This window comes from Lutjanus erythropterus, chromosome 23, assembly GCF_056507025.1.
Source record: "Lutjanus erythropterus isolate fLutEry1 chromosome 23, fLutEry1.hap2, whole genome shotgun sequence".
Taxonomy (NCBI): domain Eukaryota; kingdom Metazoa; phylum Chordata; class Actinopteri; order Lutjaniformes; family Lutjanidae; genus Lutjanus; species Lutjanus erythropterus.
This window is the reverse complement of record NC_139339.1, coordinates 18,684,247-18,698,069: the sequence shown is the minus strand read 5'-3', so window position 1 is coordinate 18,698,069 and position 13,823 is coordinate 18,684,247. Positions and strand designations below refer to the sequence as shown.

General features: G+C 39.8%; 1 protein-coding gene across 1 annotated transcript in view; it reads right to left on the bottom strand.

Moving 5' to 3' along the window:
• nhsl2 (NHS-like 2) overlaps positions 1-12,062 on the bottom strand; it is a 222,704-nt gene extending 210,642 nt beyond the window's left edge. Inside the window, exon 1 of the mRNA XM_084711793.1 lies at positions 11,362-12,062. Within this exon, the coding sequence (XP_084567919.1) occupies positions 11,362-11,674 (313 nt within the window). The 5' untranslated portion in view covers positions 11,675-12,062. The remainder of the gene's footprint in view (positions 1-11,361) is intronic.
• Positions 12,063-13,823: the final 1,761 nt, after the last annotated feature.

The following is a 13,823-nucleotide window of genomic DNA, read 5'->3' as shown; positions in this document are numbered from 1 at the left end:
GCATAACTGTCAATCTGTCCTCCGTTTGATCTTCCCATCCTTCCTCCGATTCCCTCCTCTTTTCTTATCTCTATACTTCCTCCTTCTTCTTCTCTAACTCACTGGCTCTTTTGTTTTTTATCTCTTCCTGTCCAGTTTTACTCTGATTTTCGTTCGTCTTCACATTTTTTTACGACTTTCTTTCCCTCTTTTTGTTTTACTCTATCAACTTTATAATTCCCAAACTGTGTACATGTATGTAAGAGAGAGACAGAACTTTCCCATTCCCTGACAGCGTTCCCGAGGGAAGACTGAGACTACAAGCTCAGCAAAGTGTGTGTGTGCATGTGTCTTCATGTCGTTTGCTGATATTAAAAAAAGTAAAAGCTACATAAAGTTTACAGCAGAAGAGCAGGACAGCAAGAAACGTAGGAGATAAGACACACACACAAACACACACATACGCACAGGATATGTTAGTTGTATTTCATGGAGGCTTAAAACTGGACAGTGGCTACGTGGATGGTTGCCATGGTAACCATAAAAACTGTAGTTGTAGGGAGGAAAAAATTATTAAAATTAAGAGACAGAACAGTTTTAGCACTTTGACCTGAAGAATACAAGAATTGTGACATGAACCTGATTTCACACTGACATCATGGGGACCCACCTTGTTTTGAGGGACACAACACAATTCCCTATATCATAAATCATTATATTTTAGAGTACTGCCTTCATTTAAGGTGAGGGTAAGTCTCCAGAAAAATTTAATGTCCTCTGAAGTGATGGAAAGACTGTTTGTGTGGGCTAGTCTAACAAAATTTGTGAGGTCCATACACTGGAAGCCAATTATACTTATGGGGTCCGACCAGCTTTGTGGGGACCAAAATGCTTTTACCCAACAAACAGAGTTTTGCAAATTCACATTTCACAAGAGCTATCTTAAAGTTCAGCACTCAGAGACTGAAATTAACTAGTTCACATTAATTTATTCTGTTCTTTCAAATTTAATTTCAAATAGAACCTCCTCCTACCAGAGACCCTACAGGGAGTCTATATAATGACGTACTAAATGGTGCATGATATTCATGTTTTTTATATTAATTTGAAGGTCAAAGATAATACAGAGCTCAACAATAAGGACTACCCACCTGAACCTGAACTCTTTTACTATGAAGCCACACTGTTGGAACACGTGAAGACTAGAGCTGCACAATAAATCGGTTGAGCATCGCCATCGCAACGTATGTGTGCGCAATAGTCACATTGCAGGTCCTGCAATGTAGGAGGAAAATTAACTAAACGTGTTCTCATCTAATTTCAAGGGTACCTGACACACACTGCACGCAGCGATCCACCAATCACAATCGTCCTTAATCAGTTTGCCAAAGCAGACCACGCCCCTGCATATGGAGTGAGTCGCAAGATCAGTGCAGGTTAACTGTCCACAAGATGGCAGCAGTGCAGCGTAACATAAAGTGCTATTCAAGTCATCTGGTGAAAATTCCCGTATTTTTTCATATCGCAATATATATCGCAGGGTTAAAAAAAAACGTAATATCAGGTTTTTCCAATTTTGTGCAGCCCTAGTGCAGACGTCTCAGAAAAAGACGTCTTCTGAATGGCAGCATATGTTGCTCCAAAACCTGTATGTACCTTTCAGCAGTAATGGGGCCTTCAAAGATGTGACAGTTACCCATGATGCCATGGGAAAAAGTATACTTTAGGCTGTATACCATGTCCACACTTTTTTGGAATTGGGGTTGCAGTAGTGTGTGTGTGTGTGTGTGTGTGTGTGTGTGTGTGTGTGTGTGTGTGTGTGTGTGTGTGTGAGTGTGAGAGAGAGAGAGAGAGAGAAAGAGAGAGAGAGAGAGAGAGAGAGAGAGAGAAAGAGAGAGAGAGAGAGAGAGAGAGAGAGATTTCTCAGCCAAGACAGGAAGTTGTTAGTAGGCCCAACTCTTTCACCTGAATCTACTACTCGCCTCATTTTCTGGAGAACAACACAACTTTCTCTCTCTCTGATTGGTCATTTTCTTCATTTATACACACACATGTGTGCACACAGACACACAGACAGAGACACACACACACACACACTCCCCCTCTCTCTCTGGGGGTAATTAATAGCCACATGTTGACCACAGAAACCACTGAGAGGCCCAGAGCTCCACCTCCACCTAATCCAGCTCCTAACGAATCACACTCACTCACACAGAAAACTGCAGACACACAAATACACACAAGACAAATTACACTACATACACATGCTCTGCAGGAACATACACACACACACACACACACACACATACACAGACACACACACACACACACACACACACACACACACACACACACACACACAAAGCAGTGAAAACAGTCGGAGCTCCAACAGAAACATTACATGTAGAACATCTACTATAGTTTCTCACTGACCTTGAAAACACACACATTTATACACTAATACACTCTCTCTCTCTCTCTCTCTCTCACACACACACACACACAGAGATGGTGATGTGTTTACTGACTTTCTGAGAATTACCAGTAAATCATGAAACTTTCTCCAGTCAACCAAATGGGAATGAGATGAGACAGAGAAAACATCAGACTGATGCGTCATTTTGGACCAGACTCAGGTTTGTGTCAAACAGAGAAAAAAAAAGAAAAACACTGAATCACATTAAGATTTTCACAACGTGTACGACTTCTTATTATGTGACTCCCTGGTTGGATTTTCCCAAAAGCAAATTTAAGGCACCACTCTGAAAGACTTCTGAAATTAATGTTCATGCAGATGTGTTTGACCTCAAATGAAACCAGACAATTATTTTATGCATCTTTCAAGTCAATGAAAACGTGTGACACACTTGATCTTGTGTCTCTAGAGGTAGAGACAAATAAAATAGTTGTTTCAAGGAGTTTGGGGTGATATGTTCAGCGAGAGAGCAGACTACAGAAACACTAAATAGATGTTTGATTAATGGTTTAGTAATGTGTGTACTGATCAGGCTAATTATCAGCTAATTGTACTGCTTCTAACGGCAGTAAATGGTTTTCCTTTGTGTACGTTTATCTGTCACAACTCATATTTTTATATAGTGTAATAAAAAATGGGCTTTACAGTGAAAGAGCAGCTGTATTGATCATGAACGAAGGCTTTATATTGCAGTAAATGACACTTTCAGGTATTAATTAAATGAAAATCTTCCTGTATGCGAATCTTGCATCATCTTTTAACTGTAATTAGGCCCCTTATTAGTGAATTATCAGGACAATATGGATGAGCAACAAGTAACACGAGCAGCAAAGAGTACACAAAGGTGAAAAACACATATTCCTGCTCTAATCTCTTCAATGTAAACACATTTTACATCTTGCAGTTTTTACATCCTTCTTGTTTCAAGAAGATGTTATTTTTTTTTAATAATTCCATTTGGTTTGCAAAAATCTGCAAATGAGATTCCCTTGCGGCGATTTGGCAGCTCTGGATATTGAATATAACCAACAAGTATATCAGATTATTAATAAATGAGAGCCTTTCTCGTGCAGCGTGTTTGAGTGGTGGCAGGAAGCTTGTGTGTGTGCTGTTGCTGCCCTCTGAATCACCGCCTGTAGGAAGATGGATGGCGAGGGAGGAGGAGGAGAAGTGAACGTTTTGACCCTGAAAAGATGTTGAGTCCACGGCCTGAATCTGTGATTTAAAAAAAAAAAGCAGTGGGATTACAGAACATCTCCAGAATGAACATCAAGATGTCCGGAGTCATCCCTCGCCACTGAATGAATCGTTTTCTCTGGCCAGAACCGGAAGACATCCCCAAAAATCTGCCTTTTTTTTAAAAGTTTTTTTTTGCCTCCCGCTTGTCACTGCTCGTCAGTCGCATGCTGAGAAGTGCTGGAGGATGAAGAAAAGCAGGAGGAGGAAAGGAAAAGAAGTCAGAAAAGTGGAGAAGGGGAATTTCAGAGGGGCCAACAGGGAGGGATATTGAGTCATGTGGTTGATGTCCACCCGTGGGAACAAGGGAGGAGACGGAGAGGAGAGGAATTAGAAAGAGAAAAAGAGGGGAGCTAAAGCCTCTTTCTCATCCCCTCATCAACCATTTGATTTTCATAACAGGATCTGAAAGGAAATCAGCCGTTCAGAGTGAAACACTCCCTGTACTAAACTGTAGGAAGGAAAAAAACAGATACTCTTATGTGTCAGTGTGTGATTTTCAGCAGCCTGTTGCACCAGCTGAATGTAACTTTGATCTTAAAGGGACAGTTCGGATTATTTGATGTGGGGTTGTATAGGTACTTATAGAAAGTCAGTATGTAAGCTGAAGTCGGTCAGCAGTTTGGAGAAGCAGACAGGACTACTAACGCAGAAGCTAAGCATTTAAAAAAGGTCCATCTAATAAAATGAATATCAGCTAAAGTATATGCAAGATTTAGAAAACTTATTCTATTTTTGGACTGTGCCCCTCTTTTGTCATGTCTAAAGGGAAACCCTTGATTTGCAAAACACTCTTTCTTGTTTCTTTCAAAATGATCACTCACAAACAATTTTTCGTGGCTCTGGGGTTCCCTTGTAGACACGTCCCTCTCTGTCGTCCATTCTCACGTATGTCCCAAGTATGTTTTGTGACCTATTTTGTCACATTTTAATTTTTTGAGTGATTAGTCAATGATCTCCCCTCGCGCTCCCTCTCCCACCTGCAGGGCTGCACGATTAATCACAAAATTATCAAAAGCGCAATATGGCCAACTGCAATATCCAAACTGAAGAACAACAACCTAATCGTAATTTTCATACAAAAATGATCATTCCCACTAATCGTATTACGTATCGCAATCACAATTCAGTCAAAATAATCGCAATATGACTATTTAATATCAGTGGAGGGGATCACTGTGGATGATCTCCAGCTGATTGTTCAATGTCACTAACAATTTATCGATCAATAGAAAAATTATTTGAAAATAAAAAACACTTCATCACATCTTGTATTCATAACAGGAGGTATGGAGTTAAAAGCAGAGCACTTAAAGTAGTCGTGGAGTTTAGGATCACACCGCTCTCCAGGGGCTGATACTGAAGCTTGATGCACGTCAGACCACACCCCTTTTGTTGAAGTCATGGCAGGTGCGTTTCCTCTGACATCTGAGGGAAAACACCTGCTGTGATATCATTGATTGGTGGCTGTCCAGCAGTGAAATGTGCTTCTATAATTTCAAACCACAGAGAGCAGATTTCTCCCCTGTTTAATTAAAACAAACTCAACCGAGCGGGAACGTTTTGTTACAACAAACTTCAGCAAAAATCTGCCTTTAAAATCCGTTTTGGGTCAGAGGAAGAATGTGGTTTCCCAGAGAATTAAGAAAACATTAAACTCTGGTTCCCACTCACATACTTGGGATACTCCTGCCACACTTGGGCTCGCTGGCAGGAAACAAACCCAGTATGAGAAACAGAAACGCCTCGCGTTCAGGCCCTTCTGAGTGACAACTTCCAGTGGAAATTAGGCACACACTCTGGTGCTATCAGGCCCCGCAGAGTGACTCCTGTCTTCCTCTTCCTCTGTATCAGTGCAGGTCTTCCTCACCGCCCCGGGTGAAGGAAACCAGCTCCAATCCCTCCAGCGCTGCACCGCGCTGAGGCCCTGTGTGGCTGGAAGCAGCTCAGGAGATCCGACTCCTGGACAAACTCTGAACTCGGGTGGAAAAAATCCCCTCATCCAACGCCTGGAACATGTGTTTCAGCATGGCCTTATGCAACTCTGACCGAGTTTCTCTCTTTCTGGCAGGTGGAGGGGGGGATTGTCCACGCTTGTTATAGGAGGAAAAGAACACATCCACAAATGACAGAGAAGAATGTGACTTTTTCTCATCATTACTGATTTGAACAGCTTTGACCACGATCTTAACTGAGTGGTTTCCACAACCTGACTTGCCGTCATATTTATTTACACTGATTTATAACTGATCTTGTTCAGCAAGCAGGGGAATCAAATCAGAAATTTCAGCAATCACAAATGTTTTAGGTCATTTAGTTTGGAGGAGTCATTGTTCTGACTGCCCACATCAAATAAAATGTAGGCTACTAGTCTATTTATAAATGGGCGAATAAGACTTACAGTGCTGCACTGTGTTGAGTGAACCATCATCGCAGAGTGAAAACTGAATTTCAGAACAAAGTGGTTGAAAACACAAAACAAAGTGTGAACTTTCTGAATCAGCAAAAGAGGAAATCCCCACATGTTTATACCTTGTTATTCTTTTGGGGGAAAGTTAGATCAATGTTTTCCATCTTTTCTGAGACAGTAGGAGGTGGTGGAAGGAGGATGATGATGAGAGACGAAGGCCCGGGCCCGGCTCTATTGATTGTTTAGCCGTGTGCTCCTGCCCACATGTTAGTGATACAGTTAGAGAGCCCACACAGAATTTAGACTGGAGAGAAGAAGAGTCAGGGTGTTTGCATCATCTCACACAGATGAATACATGAAATGCCTCTTCTCTCACTCTCTCTCTCTCTCTCTCTCTCACACACACACACACACACACACACACACACACACACACACACACACACACACACACACACACAGGCCAACACACGGGTGAGCTCCTCGGTAAAGTAAACTAAAAGGCGAGCAGCATTTTGTTTTATCTTTCCTCCTCTCCTCTCTCCAGCTCTACATCTGGTCTGTGTTTAGAAGGACTTTCTCTTATCATACTGTACGTGCTCACTCTCTCTCTCTCTCTCTCACACACACACACATACACACACACACACACACACACACACACACTGCTGACAGCCTCATAAACTTGTGTTCACAGTCAGCTTGCCTTATTATTAATTTGCTCACTCTTTAGCTGTAACACAAACAAAGACAAAACAAGCTGCAAACATGGAGTTTGTGCAACGTTTGCAGAGTCAAATCTCCCATCATGCATCTGGGCTGCATCTTATGTGCGTGGGAATGTCAGGCAGAGGTGGATGTGTCTTGGTGACACTGATGTTGAAAAGTATCAGACTGAGTTGAACCAAGAAAGTTGAATTTATTCTAAGATTAGTTTCAATCAGAGTTCAGCAAAACTAGGTTTAAAATGGCTTAATCCAGATTTAAAATAAAGCAGAGATAGACAGAGGGGAAATGGTTAACTTTCAGATGATCTGAAACAAAACATTATAGCAACAAAAAGGCAGCTACTTTAAAAGTTAAAGGTACAATCCAGCCTGAAACGAAAACAAGACAGAAAGCTGCAGAGAAGCATCACTGAGTGTCGTGGTATTGATATACTATGGAACTGTATTGAGTTGTACTGTCAATAAAATGCATTACAGAGCCATTTTTAAATTATGGATTGTTATTGTGAGGCTTCTAATGACTCCTTGAAACAAGGAATCAACTGTCGAGTGTGTACAAAGTGCCACAGGTCTGAAGCCAACCAGCCAAGCGTCCACTCAAACTGTCTCTCAGTGTAAGAGCACAAGTTTCTGATTTAGTGGAAGTTTCTCTGCAAAACAGCCTTTGCAACTTTTTTAAGATTGTGAGGATAAGTACAGTTAACACCATGTCTACACAGGACGTAGCGTGAGCAGCAGCAGCTTCAGTCCTCCATCTGTGTCCGCATAAGATGTGTTCAGGCACAGCGCTGAGTGTAGGACTCCTTTGTTTCAGCCGCACTATACACAATCTTTATATGAAAAATGGAAGAAAATAGACCTACAGCACACAAATATGAGGACTGGCCCAAATGCTTCAAAGCATCTACCTCATGCTAATCTGTCCAAATCAGTATTGAAATGCTTTGTTGCATCAGCTGCATGGAAAAAGAGGCACAAGAGTGAGAAATAAAGCTCCTCTGGGGTGTACAATTAGTCTCAAAACCCACACAAAAAGGAAAAACAGGCATGAGATGGACAACGCAAAGTAAGTTAAGTTTCATATAAGCTGATATTGATAGTGATTAACAATGTAGGTTGTGACATATTGTGTACACTAGGGCTGCAACTGACAATTATTTTCATAGTCGATTAAACGATCGATGATTTTCTCAAGTCATCAGTTAACATGTTTGGTTTAAAATGTCAGAAAATTGTTAAAAACATCAACTGGGGTTTTCCAAAATCCAAGATGACGTCCTCAAACGTCTTGCTTTGTCCACAAGCCAAAAATATTCAGATTAAGGTCAGAGAGGAGTTAAGAAACCAGGAAATATTCACAATATTTTTGACCAAATACCTAGATATTGTGACGATACTTTCACAAAATATTGAACCAATGAGAGTTTTTGATCAATAACCATGAAAAATGTGGATATAATGAGTAAGTGGGTAAAGGCACATAGCAAAACATCTAGAAGTCTGTTAAACTCACTTCATCACTTTACAAACATCACTTTACTGTAACGCAGCCTTTAAAACCAGGAAAAGACAACACTCATGTCATATCATGATATAACTATATCCAAAATCTATCATGATATCTAGTCTCATATCACAATACAATATAATATTGATTTACTGCCTGGCCCAAGTTTAATTATTGGTAAAAGAAAAATTTTAATTAGATCTACTCCTTGTCCCTCATTGGAAAAAAACAGAAACTATGCACATGCAAACGCTGGTCATGTTCATTTCAAAGGTTTAACAGCTGGACACAAGATGTCCCCTACCAAAGAACTCTTCAGTGTTTGTGCAAGTTTCAAGCAAGTAAGTTTCATACCGGATCCTGATTTTGGAAAACTGTGTTAAATTTAAGATGAGCACAGAGAAATATTCCTCATTCTGCAGGTAAACGTGAAAACATCCCTCTAATGTCAAACTCAGGAGTTAGAGCAGAGAAGGAGGTGTCAGGTAGAAGGACAAAACTATAAAACACACATGACATCAAGTTCACATTCCACCATCCACACCCACAACATGCTGCCTTCAGGGACATCCTGTAAACCTGCAGATCTCTGAACCAAAGCCACAGAAAGTCAGTGTCACAATAACTGGTCAGAGAAAGTATAACACTTAGCTTATCCTTCCAGCTTTAAACTGCAAAACAGAAAGAAATACTTAACAATAACTCATCTCACATCACTTTTACATCAGTTATAAACATGTTCACATAGTCTCCACCCACTTGAATGTCACATGTTGCAAATTACATCAAGTTTTATATGAAAGTCCCACATTTCCAGCAAAATTCACTCACTTTTCTAGATCAGCTTCAGTGTTCATGAGTCAAACTCTAATATTTCCTGCAGCAGCTGAAGGCAGGACACCTCTCAGCCAGCCGACAATAACAAATCCTCCAATAACAAACCTCTCACTTACTCACAGCCTGAATAAATCTGGTGACCGCACGCTGTTTGTAGTCATGGTGAGTCGAGAACAAAACCACAAATGTCTCGAGAAGAGCATCAATTTGGGTTCATAATCCCAAAGTTTGACACCACCACTACTTTTGGTCTCAGGCTGATATTCAAGGTTTGGGCTTCTTGGTTAGTATTAAAGGAAAACTTTGGCTGGGTTGCAACAACAGTTTTATTTTCAAACCCAATTAAATCATGGTTTAACTTCAACCAACAAGTTTTTCTCAAATGATCATGAGTAGGCTAACTAGGCTGACTTTTTGGCCAGCTAGCAAACAGTATAATGTGTTGTTAACTTTTTAACTAGCGATTAGGGCCACCATTAACAAGTACTTTTGTTATCAAGTAATCGGCCGATCATTTTCTTGATGAAGCAAGCAGTTGTTTGGTCAATATAACGTCAGAATATGTTGAAAAATGATGATCAGTGTTTCCAAAAGCCCAAAGTCACATCATCAAATGTATTTTTTGTCTGAAATCCAAAGATATTCAGTTTATTCTCATAAAGTAAAGAAGCCAGAAAATATTCACATTTACATTGAAATTACTTAATGACAAGTAGTAGATAAATCAACTAATTGTTGCAGTTCTACTAGCTAGTAAACAATGTAGACTAACATTATGTTAGCCTTTTAGCTATCTAGCAAACAGCATAGCTTTCTGTTAACCTTTCAGCCAGCTAGCAAACAATGTAACATGTTAACTTTTTAGCTAGCTGGTAAACAATGTAAATTAACAGTTTGTTAACCTTTGAGCTAGCTAGCAGACATAGTAGCTTTTTGTTAACCTTGTAGCTCACTTGCTAAAATGTTTTGTTAGCTGACAACTAAATTAATCAACTGATCATTGTAGTCATACTACCTGGCAACCAATGTAGCAAGTTAACTTTTTAGATAGTTGTCAAACATTGTAGGCCAACGGTGTGTTAAGCTGTGAGCTAGCTGGCAAACAATGTAGCTTTCTGTTAACCTTTTAGCTCACTAGCTAAAATGTTTTGTTAACTTTTTAGCTAGCTAGCAATGTATCATTTTGTTAAGGCAGTTGTTTTCAAACTGGGGTCAACAGGGGTTGGGGAAAGGGTTGTAGGGGATCCCCAGAAAAAGCAGTAATAGAATATTTTGATTTTTTTTTTTTTTTTAACTAAATAGGGTTGGCTATTTTGCTTTAGTGTAATTTATAGTAATCCTAGTTTGATCAATGATGGAAGACTTGATTATCTTCACACCTAAAAATGAAAGTGATTCAAAGGGCACTATTTAACACAGACGCCACTCAAAGTGGGAGTCTGTTGTCTATAATATGGGCATCTATTGTAGTGATCCTTGACATGAAAAAGTTTAGGAACCCATGTGTACTGAGGAACCGAAGGTTTATGTTATCTCTCCTTTTAGGTCCCAACAACATTTGAGTTTATTTTTTACTCAAGCCTATTTATTTTAATATTGGTAAGCAGGAATCTTCATATTGCTTAAACTTTATTTTCAGTTTACATCTCTAAAATCTGAGCTCTGCTTTATCATATACTTGAATTTACTTATTTTAAACCTAGTTTAGTTCGCTATGGTCTGATTAGAACTAATCTTCAATTAAATTAATCTTTGTTGGTGCAACCCAGTCTTAGTGCTTCAAAATACAACATTTTTAGATGATTTTCTTCAACGTTGTGGCAACAGTGTTCGGATGCTTTGGTGTCCACATACTTTTGTCCATGTAGCCTATCATTCATTTAAAAACTCCAGTTTCCTGCAGCAGCTGAACGCAGAACACCTGACAATAACAAACCCTCCAATAATGAGCCGTGCACAGCGGCGTGGAGACGCACACTGTTTACAGCCATGAACTAAACCACAAATCTCTGCAGAAACACACGAATTTGGGGCAAATATCCCAAACTTTGACACCCCTGACTTGACTCCCCCAGCCTAAAATAAGCTGCTTCAACTCCCCTCCTGCAGCTGCACGCTGTGTAAAGTGACTCCAGGTGTGTGTGCGTGTGTGTGTGATTTAATGAAACGCTTTTTAATTTCCTCTTACTTCTCGGCGGTGGCTTGCTGACCAGCTCTGCGACGTGCCTCTGCAGCCGAACCACTCTGCCCTCCAGCGCGCCGGACCGGTGGCAGATGGACACCAGCTCTCCCTCCAGCTCCTCCAGGATGCTCACCGAGTGCCGGGACAGATCCGAGAGCTGGCGGAGCACCGAGCACAGAGTGTAGCTGCAAACGTCCACCAAGTCCCCGAAAACCTCCGCCCGCGCCGGACGCGCCTCCCGCGGCAGCAGCAGCAGCCTCCCGCCGCCGTCGGGCTTGCACACATCTTTGGGAAGTATCGTCCGCTTGCAGAAAGGCATGATTTCACAATAACAAACTCCGCAGATAGTCAAGTTATATTCCTGTGGTCCTTCTCCCTGCGGGTGGCGCACAGACGCATGCTACGACTCCTCCGGGAGGACAATCTCCGCCGCGGTTGGAGACGCTTGGAGCGAGTTGCGCGTCGTGCGCCCTCATTGTTTTTGACTGCGAGTTTCTCTTTTTTTGCGATGGAGAGGAGACTCAGCTGCTGAGAAGATTTGTGTCAATTGAAAGAGTGTAACATACAAAACATCCGGTTCAACCTTTCAAAATCAAAGTGTGAATTTGTTTTTGTTTTTTTTTTAGCTTGTTTTGTTTTTGTCCTGTGTGGTTATTTATTTATTTATTCGATTATTTATTTAGTTAGTTTGTGCTTGCTTGTTTTCATTGTTGCTGAGTTTTTTCATTTTTTTTTGGGGGGGGGGGGTTTGCCTGTGTAAAGCACTTTGGGTTGCCTTTGTATATTACAAGTACTATATAAATAAACTTGTCTTTGCCTTTTAATTTTTGCCTTTTATTTTTTCCTAATCCAAACCATCAAACTGTCAAAATAGATTTAAGGATTAGTTATGTAGTTAGTTAATCAAATTGCCATCGTTGTTTATAAAGATATAGGTTATTTTGATCAATAGTGAAACTTCATGATATTTTAATCACATTGACTATGGCGTATAAAATACTCGACAACAACAAAAAATAAAAATAAACGTCAAAATTGGTTAAAGTACCTGTTTTCTCAGTTAAATTATATATTTTTACTGTTTTTGTGCAGCCCTTCATATGATTTTACACATTCACTTCTGGAAATATAAGTAGACATATCACTGCAATAAGTAATAATGTAATAACTGCATTTTAAAAAATTGCAGTGTAAATCATGTTTTTGGTAACATTTCTGGGCACCTTTATTAACGTTTGCACCATGCTGTACTTTTATTTTGAAAAGACATATCCCAGCATCAGATCTCATCTTTTCCGGCTTGACGCGGCGACACAGGGCGCAACAGTCTGGTGTTTCCCGACAAGGAGACCTGTCAGGAGGAGAAGAGTAAAGAGAGATGGAGCAGGAGGAGAGGAGGAGGATGTATGGAAAGAAGAAGGAGGAGATCTCGTCAGGAGTCCTTCATGCACCGCTGCGCGTAACTGTGCGCGCCCACGTGTGTGTGTCTGTGAGTGTCAGTGAGGAAGAAAATGAGCAGAAGACTGTCCACAACTGTCCAAATACTTCTGTGTACTTTTGGTTTGGGCCTCCTGCACCGACAGATTAATTTTTAAACACACTTAAGTCATGGTATAACTTTATTTAATCATATAGCACTCAACTTTAAAACTAATTTAAACATTAAGAAATGTTACATTTACTTTAAACCTCAGATTAATTTATATTCTGTTGCACCAAAAGTATATTCTCATTTAAAATGTGACCCAGTATTAACTTTAAACTTAAAAGTGTTTAACTAAAAAATAAATTAATTAAAAAAGCTGCCTTTTTGAGATGGATTGAACAAAATAATGAAGTTCCCTGAAGAAAGTTAAGGGACAGACTGAACCCACTTGAGTTTTGAGTAAAAACAGTCTGCCATCATGAGTATGCTAACTAGGCTAACTAACTTTATACCTAGCAAATAATAATAGTTTTGTCAACTTTTAACTTGTATACAAACAAGTTTTGTTCACTCTTTACTCTTTAGCAACTCTTTAGCTAGCTAGCAAATAATGTACTTTAAAAAAACTTTTAACCTAGCTAGTAAATAATGTATTTTCTTTTTTTTTTACTTTTTACCTAGCTAACAAATAAAGTAATGTTTTGTTAAACTTTTTGCTAGTTAGCAAATTATGTTAAGTTTTGTTAAGGAATACAGAACTTAATAGTCTTCCCCGTCAATGAGTGTTACCATTCATTTAGCTTATCTCTGTTATTGGTTAATCAACACTGTTTCATTCATGCTCTTTTTTGTAACAATATCTAATACCCTTACATCTAAATAAAGAATATTTGAACTTGAGAGACAGAAAGAAAGAAAGACAGAAAGAAAGTGGAGGCTTCGTGGTGTAATAATGACGTCAACTTAAACAACTGGGTCTGGAAATGAGAGAAGAACCAGGGGACAGAAATTCCTGAGTCACAGACAACATGGAGCACTAGTC